This window comes from Benincasa hispida, chromosome 1 (genome assembly GCF_027475165.1).
Source record: "Benincasa hispida cultivar pf3 chromosome 1, pf3_genome.v1.1, whole genome shotgun sequence".
Taxonomy (NCBI): Eukaryota; Viridiplantae; Streptophyta; class Magnoliopsida; order Cucurbitales; family Cucurbitaceae; genus Benincasa; species Benincasa hispida.
The window spans coordinates 7923654-7938079 of NC_143478.1; the positions used below are offsets into that span (position 1 = coordinate 7923654).

The window sequence follows — 14426 nt, forward strand, 5'->3', positions numbered from 1 at the left end:
TTAGAACCATCAAATTATCAAGCTCTTTTAGTTGTATTGAGATTTGACTATAGATTAACTTTAAGATTGGTTAGAGGACTTTGGTTGATAGAATTTATGTAATTCCAAATACTCGAAACAATTGTGATGACTTTACCTAAATCTGAACAGCTCAACTAGCTTGATAATCAATCCAAAAAAATCTTTCATTTTCCAATTATCTCTGAATATGCAATAAAACCAAACAAGGCTATGGAAAAAATGAAGTCACACTTGGACCCCTTGTTTCATAACAAGTCAAAGAGAGGGACGCCAAGCTAGATGACAGACAATACATGCTTTTAACTGAAAAAATGCTCTTAGAGTCCAAGCTCCAAATGATACGCGTTCTTACTTAATTTGGCTTTCCTTTACTTCGAATAAGATGATTGTTGGTCGTACCTATTTTTGGTGTTGTTAAGCCTTCTTACAAAAATTTACAATTATGTTGGTTCATAAACATGTAAACAACATCTGTCTCTATTTTTTATTTTTTTTTTTGTTTGAATTTATGTTCGATTCAATATATTAATATACACACTCAAAGTCATATCATCGTCATTAATTTGGTCAAAATTAAAATTAAAGCAATGACACAGATGTTTATATTTTAAAGTAAAAAATAAAGATTAAAATAAACATTTAAAAAAGCTGGTTCTAAAACCTTCAATTCATGTCTAGTAATACATTCTTCACAAATTTAAAGTTTTAAATATCGATTATACCCTAACATTATACCACTGGTTGCGCGTGATGTTGACGCGCTGAGTGGTGGTAGTAGGTTTGGTTACACAAATGTATTGGATGGACTATATAGCCGTACCCCCATAGCTCCAATTCCTTCACTAAATTTACACTCCTTTCTCTCTCTTTTTCCTCTTCTTCTTCTTCTTCTTCCTCTGCAAATTTTCGTTTCCGCCATTTCTTTCCAAAACCCTAATCCTTTATCCTTTGCAAGAAAGAGGATAATCACAGGCATTATCATCTGCGGCTCGTTCTCAGCAATGAAGGTTTGTTTTCCATTTCCCAATTTACCCCTCTTTCACTCTCTGTTTTGATATTTGCCCTTTCTTCTCTCTTACAGAAGGTTGTTCTGAAGCTGGATTTGCACGACGACAAAGCCAAGAAGAAGGCCTTGAAATTAGTCTCAACTCTCTCAGGTCAGACGGTGAAGACATTTACGAACTAAGGATTTTAGTTTTTTTTTTTTTTTCTCTTCATTTTCTGAGGAAATTTCAAACGGAATTTCTCGTATCATGGAACAGGAATCGACTCTATTGCGATGGATATGAAGGAGAGGAAGCTAACAGTGATCGGAGCGGTGGATCCGGTGACGATCGTGAGCAAACTGCGAAAATTCTGGCCGGCGGACATAATCTCGGTGGGACCGGCGGTGGAGCCGAAGAAGGAAGAGGGGAAAAAGGAAGAGGAGAAGAAGGAAGGAGAAGGGAAGAAAGAGGAAGAGAAGAAGAAAGAGGAAGAAGGGAAAAAAGAAGAAGAAAAGAAGAAAGAAGAAGGGGAAGGGGAGAAGAAGAATCAGAATCAAAATCCAAACCCAAACGATGCCGTTTTAGAACTGGTAAAGGCTTACAGAGCTTACAATCCCCATCTCACAACTTACTATTATGTTCAAAGCATGGAGGAGAATCCAAATTCTTGTGCCATCTGCTAATTGAACTAAAATTATAACTGTATATGAAGCTTTTTGGGATCTGTAAAAATGGCGGCTCCCGGTTCCTGTTGGACTTTTTCGATCTGGGTTTAAGGTGTAGAATAATATGTACTTATTTGTTATAGGGATTATTATGATGGTAGTGAACTACTTCCGATTTTGGTTCCCTTTCATTCTTATATTTTCAAAATATTTATTTTAAATTAAGATATATGCCTTTTTTAAATGATTAGTTGTGTTCATGTTTGTTTGAAAAAAAGGGAAAGTTGATGGATAATCGAATCTTGTGGGCGTGGTTGAATGGGAAAAAGGAGGGAGATTCTTGACCATCACAAGAATTGATGGTCGCTGATGGCCATAAATTGGGAATTTTTTAAGCCTCTAATTTAACAAATTATTAAAAAAACAATCATATTCTGCTGGTAAGTTAATAATTTTTATGATTGAAATTCGAAGGGCGACACCTTTGTTTTGACGGGGGGAAAGAATGTAGGTTTTTGGCAATTTAGTCCCATTGCAATATTATAAAGCGTGCACTTTTTTTCTTAACGTATCTTCAACTTGTATCATCCAACCAATTATATATATATGTGAACTTGTCAAAACGAGCCACTTTTTTATCTCTTATCCCTGTAATTATTATATCTAATATATATTTATTTTTTACGAAAAATTTTTATATTTTGATAAATTATTGGGCAAATATGTACTTTTTGTTTTTTTTAAAAAAAAAAAAACAATCTTTATTGTTTCAAAACTTTTATTATAATCTTGTATTAATGTTTTTTTATTACTCAAAGTTAAATTTGGTTTATGATAGACTTACTTGACATAGTGTTTAGGATTATACATGGATTGGGTTGGACTAAGTTGAATGGAAAGTGTTTTTTTTTTACCAACTTAAAAATTCAAATTGGTTGAGTTGACAACCTAAATGACCCAAAATAAAGTCTCCAACCCAACTCAATTCAACCCTTAACACTCGGTTTGAGTTGGATTGGATTATCGGGTTGTAATTTATTTATTTTTTAAATAAAAATATATAAATTTATTTACAACACGTGACTAATAACTAAATTCTCATAAAATTCAAATGCTAAATACTAAATATCTATGATATTTATTACAAACTTTAAATAAAGACAGATATCATAACAATTTTAAAATAAAACATAAAAAATTCACAAATTAATCAATACGAAGTAATTAAATTTTAAACAAAGAGAAATATATATAATTCGGGTTGGATTGGATTAATCCATGACCCGACCCAACCCAACCCAACCCAACAAAAATAGAAAAACTTTGACCAAACCCAACCTAATAACAAAACTACCCAACCCAACCATAATATTTTGGGTTAGACAGTCTGTATTATTCGAATTGTCGGGTTATTTGAACACCCCAAATAGTGTCTAGCGAATCGAGAAATTAGAAGAAATTAAAAAACATTAAAAGTAGGAATATTAAAAAAAACTCGATGACCCAAAAAAATATGATCAACAAATTATTAATCTATGTATCTAACCATATTAACAAGTTGCTACATATTATAACAAGTTTGTTGAATTGTTTTCTCATTTCATCCATTTTGCTGTTTAATCATTCTTTTTTTATGCGCGATTTCTCTCCTCTTCTACTTTATGGACACGTTTGGGGTTACTCAGTGGATTGTTAATGTTATAGTTAGTAACTTTGTATTTGTGGTGTAGAATTTTAAGATGAAGTTTTTCGATAATTATAAACAATAAATTATGAATGAAAAATGTGATTACTCGATAAATATGAAAGGTATAGATAAAAGAATAATATGAAGTTCATCGATAAATATAAATAATATAAAAAAAATGAAATTACTCGGTACAAATTTCAATAGTAATTATTCACCCAGTTTAAAAAATTAGTGGGCCAAGCGACCATGTATTTATAGTCTGTGTCTTCGTCTCTCTCCCATCGTATCCATTTTCTATGTTCTCTGCCTCAAAACTTAACATTTTATTGTAGGGCACAAAGTAAAAAACTTTTATTGATCTGATGTAACATTATTTCAAAATTTACTGTACTATATGCACTAAATAAATAATTTGTATATATTTCTGCCATCCTTTTCCTCTAAAAAAATTATTATTATTATTTTTATTGGAATAGATGTGATACATTCATTCTAAAAATTAGATGTTCCAACCTTTTAACTAAAACAAGTCACATTCAAATGAGAAATGCATAAACTTAAAGAAAAATAACTTATAACTACTAAACACAGACAATTCAACTTATCAAAATAAATAGACTCAACAAGATAATAAAAGTTATGAACTAAGACGGACTCAATAGACAGCATAAACAACTCAATGAATAATTACTTATAAATCCAAACAAGTAAGCCTATCAAACTCAAAAATGCCTTAGGTAAGTTTATAATATAATTATTGAGCTTAATTCCAAACATCTAAATATTACCAAATATTACCAAACATCAAAATATTACCAAATATTTCCAAATAAACTTACCTAAAGTGTGGTCCGATTCAAATTCACCTCCAAATGTTGAATTTAAGCCCAAACAATTATTCGAGCAACCAACACCCTTCTAATCTCCATAATCTTGGAAATCATAGTACATAAACCAAAATAAATTTTAATCTTTAGGTTCACACTCCTAAACTTTCAATCACGCCAAAATCAACAACAAAACTTAATAATTTAATTTGTATAGATTACACTCAAATCAAACAAGTAACAGAGCCCCAAATCATACTAAAATTCTTGTCGAAATCACCTTAACTTTGCTCGATAGCACGCCAACGATCTCTTAAACTCCTTCAAACTATCCGGTCTAACCTCCAAAATCATGATTGAAATGATAATTAAACACATTATTTATTGGGTATTCAAGTTCCTGAACAATCCCATGAAAATCATTTAGATCTTATTCCAAAACTCATGATCCGGCGAAACCCAAAGGAACGACGGTGATGACTGGTGGCAAGGCTTGAACGGACATAGGCGAAGTCAGAAAAATCGCGATCGGAACGAGCCGATTTGAAACTCGGGGCTGTGGTGCGACCAAACCTCGATAGCGGTGCGGCTAGGCCTCAGCGAAGAGAGAGATGCGAACAACGGCGGGGCGACTGGGTCACGACAGCGGTAGACGGTGGTTGGCCGGGCGATGCGAACGACAGCTGGCATGCGAAATGGAGAAAAGGGAGAGATTCAGCGGAGAGAACGCACGGCTGACGTCGAGGGAGTCGTGGCGCGCGTCTAAGAACTCTGACTCATATCTGGTGGTGCATGAGCGGCTGGACAAAACGGCTGCGCGGTGCGGCGGCTAGCACAACGGCGATGGTTCCTTTCAACAATTGGTTGGGGGGTATGGGAGGAAAACAAAATAAGAGGGGGAATCGAGAGAGATTTTTAGACGGATGTAAAAATTCACTTAATTTTTTCTAAAATATTTTGTTACTTTCAGTCCCAAAGTAAACATATTAGTAAAAGTTTTTAAAATTTAGTGGCGCTGTAATTTCGTTGTAAAAAAATGATATTTTGTGATATATTTTTAAAGTGTTGCTATAATATAACTTTTAGCAACAAAAATTGCTTGCATCACTGAAATTTTGTCACTGGAAATAATTTTTCTTGTAGTAACCTCTAATAGTGTCTAGCGAATTGAGAAATTTGAAGGAATTAAAAAACATCAGAAGTAGAGTGTTCAAAAAACTCGATGACCTAAAAAAATTTGAGCAACAAATTATTAATCTACGTATCTAACCATTATTAACTTGTTGCTACATATTATACCAAGTTTGTTGAATTGTTTTTTCATTTCATCCATCTTCCTGTTTAATCATTATTTTCTCATGCACGATTTCTCTCCCCTTCTACTTTACGGAGGTGTTTGGGGTCACTTGGTGGAATTAATATATTGGAGTTAGTAACTTTGTATTTATGATGTAGAATTTTAATATGAAGTTCCTCGATAATTGTAACAAATAAATTAAGAATGAAATATGTAATTACACGATAAATATGAAAGGTAGAAATAAAGAATAATATGAAATTTATCAATAAACGTGAATAATATAAAAAGATGAAAAAGTGAAATTACTCAATCAAAGTACAAACTTAAATAGTAATTATTCACACCCAATTTAAACTTCAATAGTAATTATTCAGACCAAGCAACCATGTATTTATAACATGTGTCTTCATCTCTCTCCCTTCGTATCCATTTTCTATGATCTCTGTCTCAAAACTTAACATTTTATTGTAGGGCTAAAAATCTTTTATTGATTTGATGTAACATTATTTCAAAATTCATTGTACTATATGCACTATATAAATAATTTGCATGTATTTTCGTCATCCTTTCTCTCTCAAAATTAATTATTATTATTTTTGTTGAAATAGATGTAATACATTCGTTCTAAAAATGAGATGTTCCGACCTTTTAACTAAAACATACAATAACATATCATATTAGACTATAATACAAAAAGTTACCTTTTTATATTCAAATAAAAATAATGTTCAATTAGTCCTTTTAATTTTTACTATTTTTGTAAAATTGAGAACCAATGATCATTTTTATGAATGTATATTGATTTTTTAAAAATTCTAGCCTCCAAATCGTTAATATAAATTTTATACCGATTAAATTAAGTTTATTTGATTATGCAAATACATGTATACATTATATTAATAATAACAAATGTTTGACATGATTATTATTATTAGTTTATCTTGTATTTCAAAAGTAAATAAATAAAATATTGTAGTCATGAACCATAAGTCAACTTTGGCGGTTGCTGGTCCAAGTCCAACAAACGTGGCAACTACAAATCGAACGAACGCCTTTTTTTTTTACGTTTTATTATTAAACGTATGGTCAAAATTTAAAGGCTGAAAATTAAATACTCTCTGTTTTACAATAATATAATTCAACTAGTACTTATACTATTGATCTCGAAGTTTGAGATTCAATTCTCACACCCCACATTTTAATTATAATATTTTTTTAAAAAATATTTACTCTCTAAATTGATAAAAAAAATCCATTTACTTCTCATATTAGTTGATATAATATTAAATTTATCTTTATTTATCAACTTAAATTTTTGGGTCAATCAATAATTAACCAGATATCAAAGTAAGAGGTTCTAGATTCAAACTTCTACAATGTTACAATTAATATTGATTTCTATTTATTAAGTCTTCTTTGTATTTCAAGCACACATGTGAATGGGGTATGTAGGTGGATTTGAACGTATGTTGTTTATTTATTTATTTTAAGTATAACAATTATCATCGAGTTAAGCTAATTTTAAAAACATCTAAAATGTCGATTGAACTAAAAGCTTGTTGTATGGCGTTTTAATAATTTTAATTAAAATTTATATTATCAATTAAATTATTAAAACCATAATCACAAACTCGATAATAAATAAAAAAGTATTTAGTATTTAAAATATATCTATTTTATTGATTAAAGTGAAATTCCTTTTAACAATATAGGGTCACGCATATAAAAGACTCTTTAGACTTTTGTTTAAGTTGAATAATACATAGAATAGTGATTTGAACTTTTAAACTTTTGGTCAATGTTACGATACCTAAATGATATATTTTATATCAACTAAACTTAAGATTTTATTTTAAATGAAGAACGAAGGGCTCATTTAAATAATCTAAAAAAGCTCATACTATCAAATTATATGGACATTTAAAAAAATATATTTAATCTGTTATATGAAAATGTAAAATTAACATTGTTGTTTTTTTCTCCCACTCTCTTTAAATAGATTTGAACTCCGATCTCCTAATCAATGATATATATCTTATTTAGTCGAGTTATCTTCATGTTGATTTTGGATTACCTAACATTTTTTTTTTAATTAATTTCTACAAGGATGGGACGATTTGAACTTTCGATCTTAAAAAAACACACATGTCAAATATTGATGAACCATGTGTATTTGGCGGTTTTAGGTAACCGACCTACTACTACCTTATTAAAATAGCTAGGGTGTGACATTTATGTGTGTGTTATTATTACATTAAAGTATCAATATTTGTAAATTAATGCGTGCAGAAATTGCAATATATTAAAAATGATGGGCCCGAAGGCCCAAATCATATTTGTTTTGATGATTCGGACATGACACGGATTGTTCCCAATTGTCGTCCTTCTCTGAATTATTATATTCAACCCGGCTTATGAAAATTTATCACATTTTCATTTTTTCCCCTTCAATATTCTTTTTAGTAAATCACATTTTCATTTTAATTCGTCCATATATCATCATTTCATTAGTTTTTGTTTTTTGCTAGAAACAAAAATGTAATCCGAACAATACATTTAAACTGAAATATAATTATATTCTTAAAAAAATAAAGTTAATCTTTTCTTCGATTTTTTTATTATGATTTTTATCTTTTAAGTAAAAGAGTTGAATTATTGGTCAAATACTTAAGATAAAATTAAGTTTTTAAAAGTTTTCAAAACCTGATTTGATTTTTGAAAAGATTAGTAGAAAGTAGAAAACTAATTAAGTAATAAAATTAGGGGTAAAATGAGTATTTATAGACTTAATTTTAAAAAATCAAAAACTAAAAACTAAATCTCTTTTGGTAACTATTTTTGGTTTTTGAAAATTAAGTTTATAAACATTTATTTCACCTCTAAATTTCTTAATTTGTTACATGCCTTTTACCATTGTGTTTAAAAACTAAGTCAAAATATGAAACCTATAATTAAATATAATTTTTATTATTTTTTAAATTTGGTTAAAAATTGAGCTCTAATAAATATAGAAATCATACTAAGAAATTGAGAGGATATAGACTTAAATTTCAAAAATCTAAAACGAAAAATGAAATAATTACCAAATGGAAATGAAATGAAAATTTAATGATTATTCATATCAAATATTTTTTTTATAACATGTGGGATAGAGAATCAAATCTCTGACTTTGAGGTTGACAACACAAATATTGTATTAGTTGAGTTATAATTATTTTGATTATAAAATAATTTGCTATGAATGACGAAATCATGTACAAGCAATCAGTTGGACGTTTTAAAAATTAGGCAAGAATTCATTAAAATAAAGTCAATGGATTATTAATTTTTTTCGATGAAAGGAATAAATTAGTTAAATTAAAAGAAGATAAATAAATTTTCATTTAACTATGTCAACAAAAACGCCTTCTAAAAGAAAATAATGAACATAAAAGTTTAATATTCAAAGAAATAATAAGGTGTATAAAGTCGATGCACTAGAATAACAAATATAAAAAACGTATGCATGCGGCATGCGGCATGCCTGAACTTAAAATGACGCAAACCCCCCAAAATGAAGGAACGTTTTTATTATCTGCATTGTTTTTTATTTTATTACGTAAAGTTTTTTTGGAGTTGACTCGTCAATTTAATGTCCTTTTTGGATTGATTTTAGAAAAAAATATTTTTAAAAAATCTCCTTTTTATTAAAAATACTTTTGATAAGAACGGATTAAAATACATTTGAAAAGTTAATTTAAGTGGTTACTAAACACTTTAATTTTTTTTTAAAAAAAAATTAAACCTTTCAAAATGTATTCCAAACACACTCTTAGTTCATTGTAACAATGCAGTTTTTATCTTTACAAAAGAAAGAAAAAGAAGTTTTTATACATTAAAATGATATGTATATATTTTGACAATATGTGTAGTAAGAGAATCCATCTAATCTCTAACCTCAAGATCGATGATTTGTAAGTTTATGTAAGTTGAAATATGTTTGTATTGTGTTGTATTAGATTGGGTAATTCAATACCATATACAAGGAACTTGATTGGAGGTCATTTTTTAACTGAGAGACCGATAATTATACATCAATTATACTTAAGTCCTTATTACGTGAGGTCCTTGTTTTTCAAAAAGCTCATTTTTATTTAAACATCTTAAAAAGTCATTATTATTTTAGAAAAAAGCTTGTGATATAGTTATCTTGCAGTTATGGTAGTTGTCTAGTATAGTTTGTTATGTGATGAGTTGTTTAATTTGTATTTGTCTAGGAAAGATCTAGACTAACAAAACTAGAGGCTGAAGTGGAGACGTGCGATCAGATATATAAAAGTACTTTTAGTTTTATTGGGACAAATAAATTATACACATGTTGTTGGTAGTAGTAGTGCAACATCTTTAAGTGATAATGTGATAGAGGTACGAAATATTAGTTAATGTATTTTAGTATTATTATTTTAATATATATATTTTTTATTTGTTAATAGGATGAAGGAGCAAATCGACCCGAAAATAATGAAATATGTAGGTCAAGTTCACACAAATCTTTGTTTCAACCTTAAAGGTTGAATGGTGATAACTGATTAAAAATTTTGTAGATAATTGGTACAACATTTTGTCGGTGCTTCGTAGGTGTTTGATGCTTCCTCTTACAATTTTTCAATCATTATTTTAGTTGGCATTTTCATCTTCCAATTTTACTTTTATAGAATGTACATGTCCTTAATTTTATTCTTATTGCATCATTTTGATTATTGTTACTCAATTTTTTAGTTGTATAGTTTTTTAAAGTTCATATTACATACAATAACCCATTGACTGATTTATAAAAAAATGAAATAAAAATGATTAAATTTTAGCCACAAAATAGGCAATGCAACTGTCAGTATATAAGAAGAAAAGTGTTTGTATTTATCAACTTTGACGTTCATATGAATTGTTGAAAGATTAGTAGAGATTACTATAATCGTTGCAACAAATAAAAATAATTGTTGGCATTTGGCAACTATTGCAACAATTAAAAACGTTGCTATATTATTTGGATACCTGTTGCTATTGAAATCACAATTGCAACAGTTGTATAAGTATACAGTGGATAATAAATTGTTGTACATGGAAACAAAATTGTCGCATTACAAGCTAACGAACCGCTGCAATTTGGGTATCTATTGTAGTGGTTGTGGAGGTTGATTCCAACGATCCTTAAAACTGTTGCAATAGACTCTTTCAACACAGGTTCTGCCAGAAGTTTTAAATTGCTACAAAAGCTTAAAAAAACTGTTGCAGTAGACCTATTCTCCTATAGTGTTAGTAACTTTTCAAAATACAAAATAAAATCAAATAAATACAAACATCAAAACATTTGTCAAATTTAACTCAATCGAGTTGTTACTTGAAAAAAATCAAACATGACTCATTCAAATTGAAGAAACTACAAATTTAACTTTCATACATGTTAAGTTTGTACATAAAACATCATTTTAATTTGAAGTTTCAATCCAATTTGAAACTTTCTAAACAATCAATTTGATCTACACAATTAAACCAAACTTTCACTATATATATTCAACAATCCCCCACATGAAAGTAAGTTAAAAATATCAAACAAAATCGTTGAGAGCAAACAGACAAGCTATGCATAAGAAGAGGTATCTTATGGACTTGAACTTTTCTTAATGAATATCTATCGAATTTATGGAAAAAAAATAGTGAGACTAAGCTTTGGAATTACCATTCTCATTGGTGAATTGAGACAACAGATATCACACACAACTCGTTTTGTATCTTTGAGTTCTATACGATTGTGTCCATTTTGGTCATGAACAAAATCCTAAATTCTTTAGAGTTTTGGGGAACATAAGCCATTTGGAAAGTTCTTATAGAAGCGACCCCACTTCTACTCTCTTATAGGTAATATTGCTTAAGAGCATACTGTCATTACTCCTCTTGTAAAACAAGATAACAATATAACTTTAACATCAACAAATCACACACTCTAGAACATCATAGAAATAGAAAGAAGCTATAAGTTTCTTAGTGTGTCAATTATGAATAATCCAACTAATTTGTCTATTGAACCTAGATCTTGAAATCTCCAATCAACTAGGTTAGGTTACCACCATATAACTCATTTCATAGGTTTTAGCCCATTCCCCTCGATGTATATGTGACTTTCTCTCTTGATAATATTTTCATCAAAAGATCTGCAATATTTTCTTTCAACTTCACATAAACAATGAAAATTATTCCATTATAGAGCAATTGTCTTATCAAATTATGCCTGCATCTAATATGTCATGACCTGCCATTATATATGTTATTATTGGCTCTCATAGAAGCCGTAAATTGTCAAAATAAATATATATTGCACTTACGGGCTTTGGTCATAATGAAACATCTTCAAGAAAACTTCTAAGTCATTCAACTTCTTCTTCGGCTTTATTAAGAGCTATAAACTCTGATTCCATAGTAGAATGTGCTAAACATGTATGTTTTGAAGATTTTCATGATACAACTGCTCCACTTAAGGTAAAAATATACCCATTGGTTGATTTGGTCTCCATGCTATCAGAAATCCAATTAGCATCACTAAATCCTTCCAGTACATGTGGATACCTCGTATAATGCAATTCATAGTCTAGAATGTACTTCGAGCACTTTAGAACTCTAACTAACACATTCAAATGATCATACACATGATTGCTAGTGTATTTTGTTAACCTTCCTATTGAATAGGAAATATCAGGTATTGTACAATTTATTATGTACATAGCTACCAATTAACTCTAGAATATTCTAGAGAAGACACCTTTATCATTATTTTTCATCAACTTACTAGATCAAATGGAGTAACAGTCGACTTACTCTCAACATGATCAATTTTTCGTAGTACTTTCTCTACATAATGAGATTGAGAAAGTATGTATCCACTTGGATTTTTTGTTATTTGAATTTCAAGGATAACATCAGCAAGACCAAGGTCTTTGATATCAAAGTTGGATTTTAACATCCTTTTAGTGGAATCAATGACAGTTCTATTTGTGTCCATTATTAACATATCATCCACATACAAGCAAACAATGACACACTCTTGATCTTGTAGGGATGAAAGCCCTAACGTATCAGAAATCACGAAACTAAAATCGTTATTAATTTGGGATTTTTGAAATACTTATACACTAGAAATTTCAGAAATAATATAGAGGCCAACGAAAAAATTGCCTACTATAAAGATATCCTAGGTTAAGCATGCAATTAGAGAATAAGGATAAATATTTCACCTTTGTTGAACCAAAAAAAAAAAAAACTTTAATTGAATTCATGAAATCAACACCACCACAAGCATTACCTCCCTATCCTCTGAGAATTTTTTGAGGGTTTTAGTTTGTGGGAACCAATTGAATTAGAAAAAGAAAAGGAGAATTTAGGAGAGAAGTCAAAGGAATAGAAATTTTCTGTGTATCTCTAAGATCAATAACTCATTACTTGCAAAGCAATACGTTTTGCAGGTTTTGATTAAGGAGGGAGTGAGAGTGAAACGTGGGAATCATCCCACGTTTCTGTTAACTCCCTATGTCAGAGTTAACTCTTAATTAAAAGGTAAATAAATAAATAAATTATTAAATATTTAATTTTTCCATAAATTAATTTTGAATCATATCCAAAGTTAAGTTTATATTATAATGTATCATTATACATTATATTATTTTCCTAATGAATTTGAAAATTTCAAAAAACTCAATATAAGACATAGTTACCTCAGTTTTCTTTACGAGCTAGGAAGGGGACCTTATGGACCTACAGATTAGAAGCTCTAAGATATGAGATTAACTGACTAAACTCATCTATCAAACTAATCAACATTCATTCGTTGTGGGTACACTCCACTAAGATCCACAACTGCGCTCTTCTCACTATAGATATATTTTCGTGTCCATGAATATAGATCAATAACAACAAGTTAGTCCTTCACGAATGTTTGTAAACTGGGTCAAATTATCGTTTTACCCCTAAGTTACCTTTACATCCTTATGTACCAGTACTCAGCTAATGAATAACCTGTTTATGGTCAAACCATTAAACAGAAACCCTTCTCGAACAATTGAGAGGATAGAACCCTTTGTTCAAGTCCCGAAACACCTCTTAAAGGAACACTCATCTACTTTCCCTAAATTCGGGAACATTCATCGACAAAACAAGTTAGTACCAAAACTTTCTTATTTGATTTAAGAATCTGGTATTGAAAGTTATCTCTGATTGCTATAGCTCGCATAACATCCAACAAGACATCTTCCAAAGGAAACATGTCATCGATCTTAACTTGAAAATTAGGAAAAATCTTCGCCAAATCAATTGTTTCGTAATAACAACCTTCATCATCATTAATATTGCTTATAGTTTCATTGGGAGATATATTATCCAAGACTATTGATAGGTTATTTGAAAAAATAATAATCAATAAGCAATATTTTTCAACACCATTGGAAATTAGGTAGAACAACCATCTAACATCATTATCTTCTCTAAGTTTCAAATATTTCTTCATAAAATCCTTTGATCCAACATACACAAAAATATCAACGTTACCACAATTATTTACGCTGTCTATCTTATCAACTACTAATCGCTGAGCTCATCAAAGGATATTTGATGATGGAAATCTATTTTAGCTACTTTGTAATTGATGTAATTATCTCTCTCGTTGAAATGACCGTCATATAAAATTGGAATAGTAAGAATACCTATAAAATGCAGTATATAATAAATCATATATGTAGAATTATTTTTAAACTAAACTAACTCATATATCATATATATCTCAGTATACAAATAAATATAACAACAAAAAACTGAACAAAATGGAGGAAGAAAATAATGGAGAAAAAACTAAAAAAAAAAAAAAAAACGCATGAAGAAAATAAAGAAGGACAAAGGGAGGAAGAAGATAATGCA

The 14426-nt window shown here is 29.6% G+C and overlaps 1 protein-coding gene across 1 annotated transcript; it reads left to right on the forward strand.

Annotated features, from left to right (window-relative positions):
• The first annotated feature begins 849 nt into the window (after window positions 1-849).
• On the forward strand, window positions 850-1863 carry LOC120087336 (Heavy metal transport/detoxification superfamily protein). Its single transcript, XM_039044325.2, has 3 exons — window positions 850-1028; window positions 1103-1178; window positions 1284-1863. Exons 1-3 carry the CDS (start codon window positions 1023-1025, stop codon window positions 1688-1690), a joined length of 489 nt encoding a protein of 162 aa, XP_038900253.1. The 5' UTR covers window positions 850-1022; the 3' UTR covers window positions 1691-1863.
• The last annotated feature ends 12563 nt before the right edge of the window (window positions 1864-14426 follow it).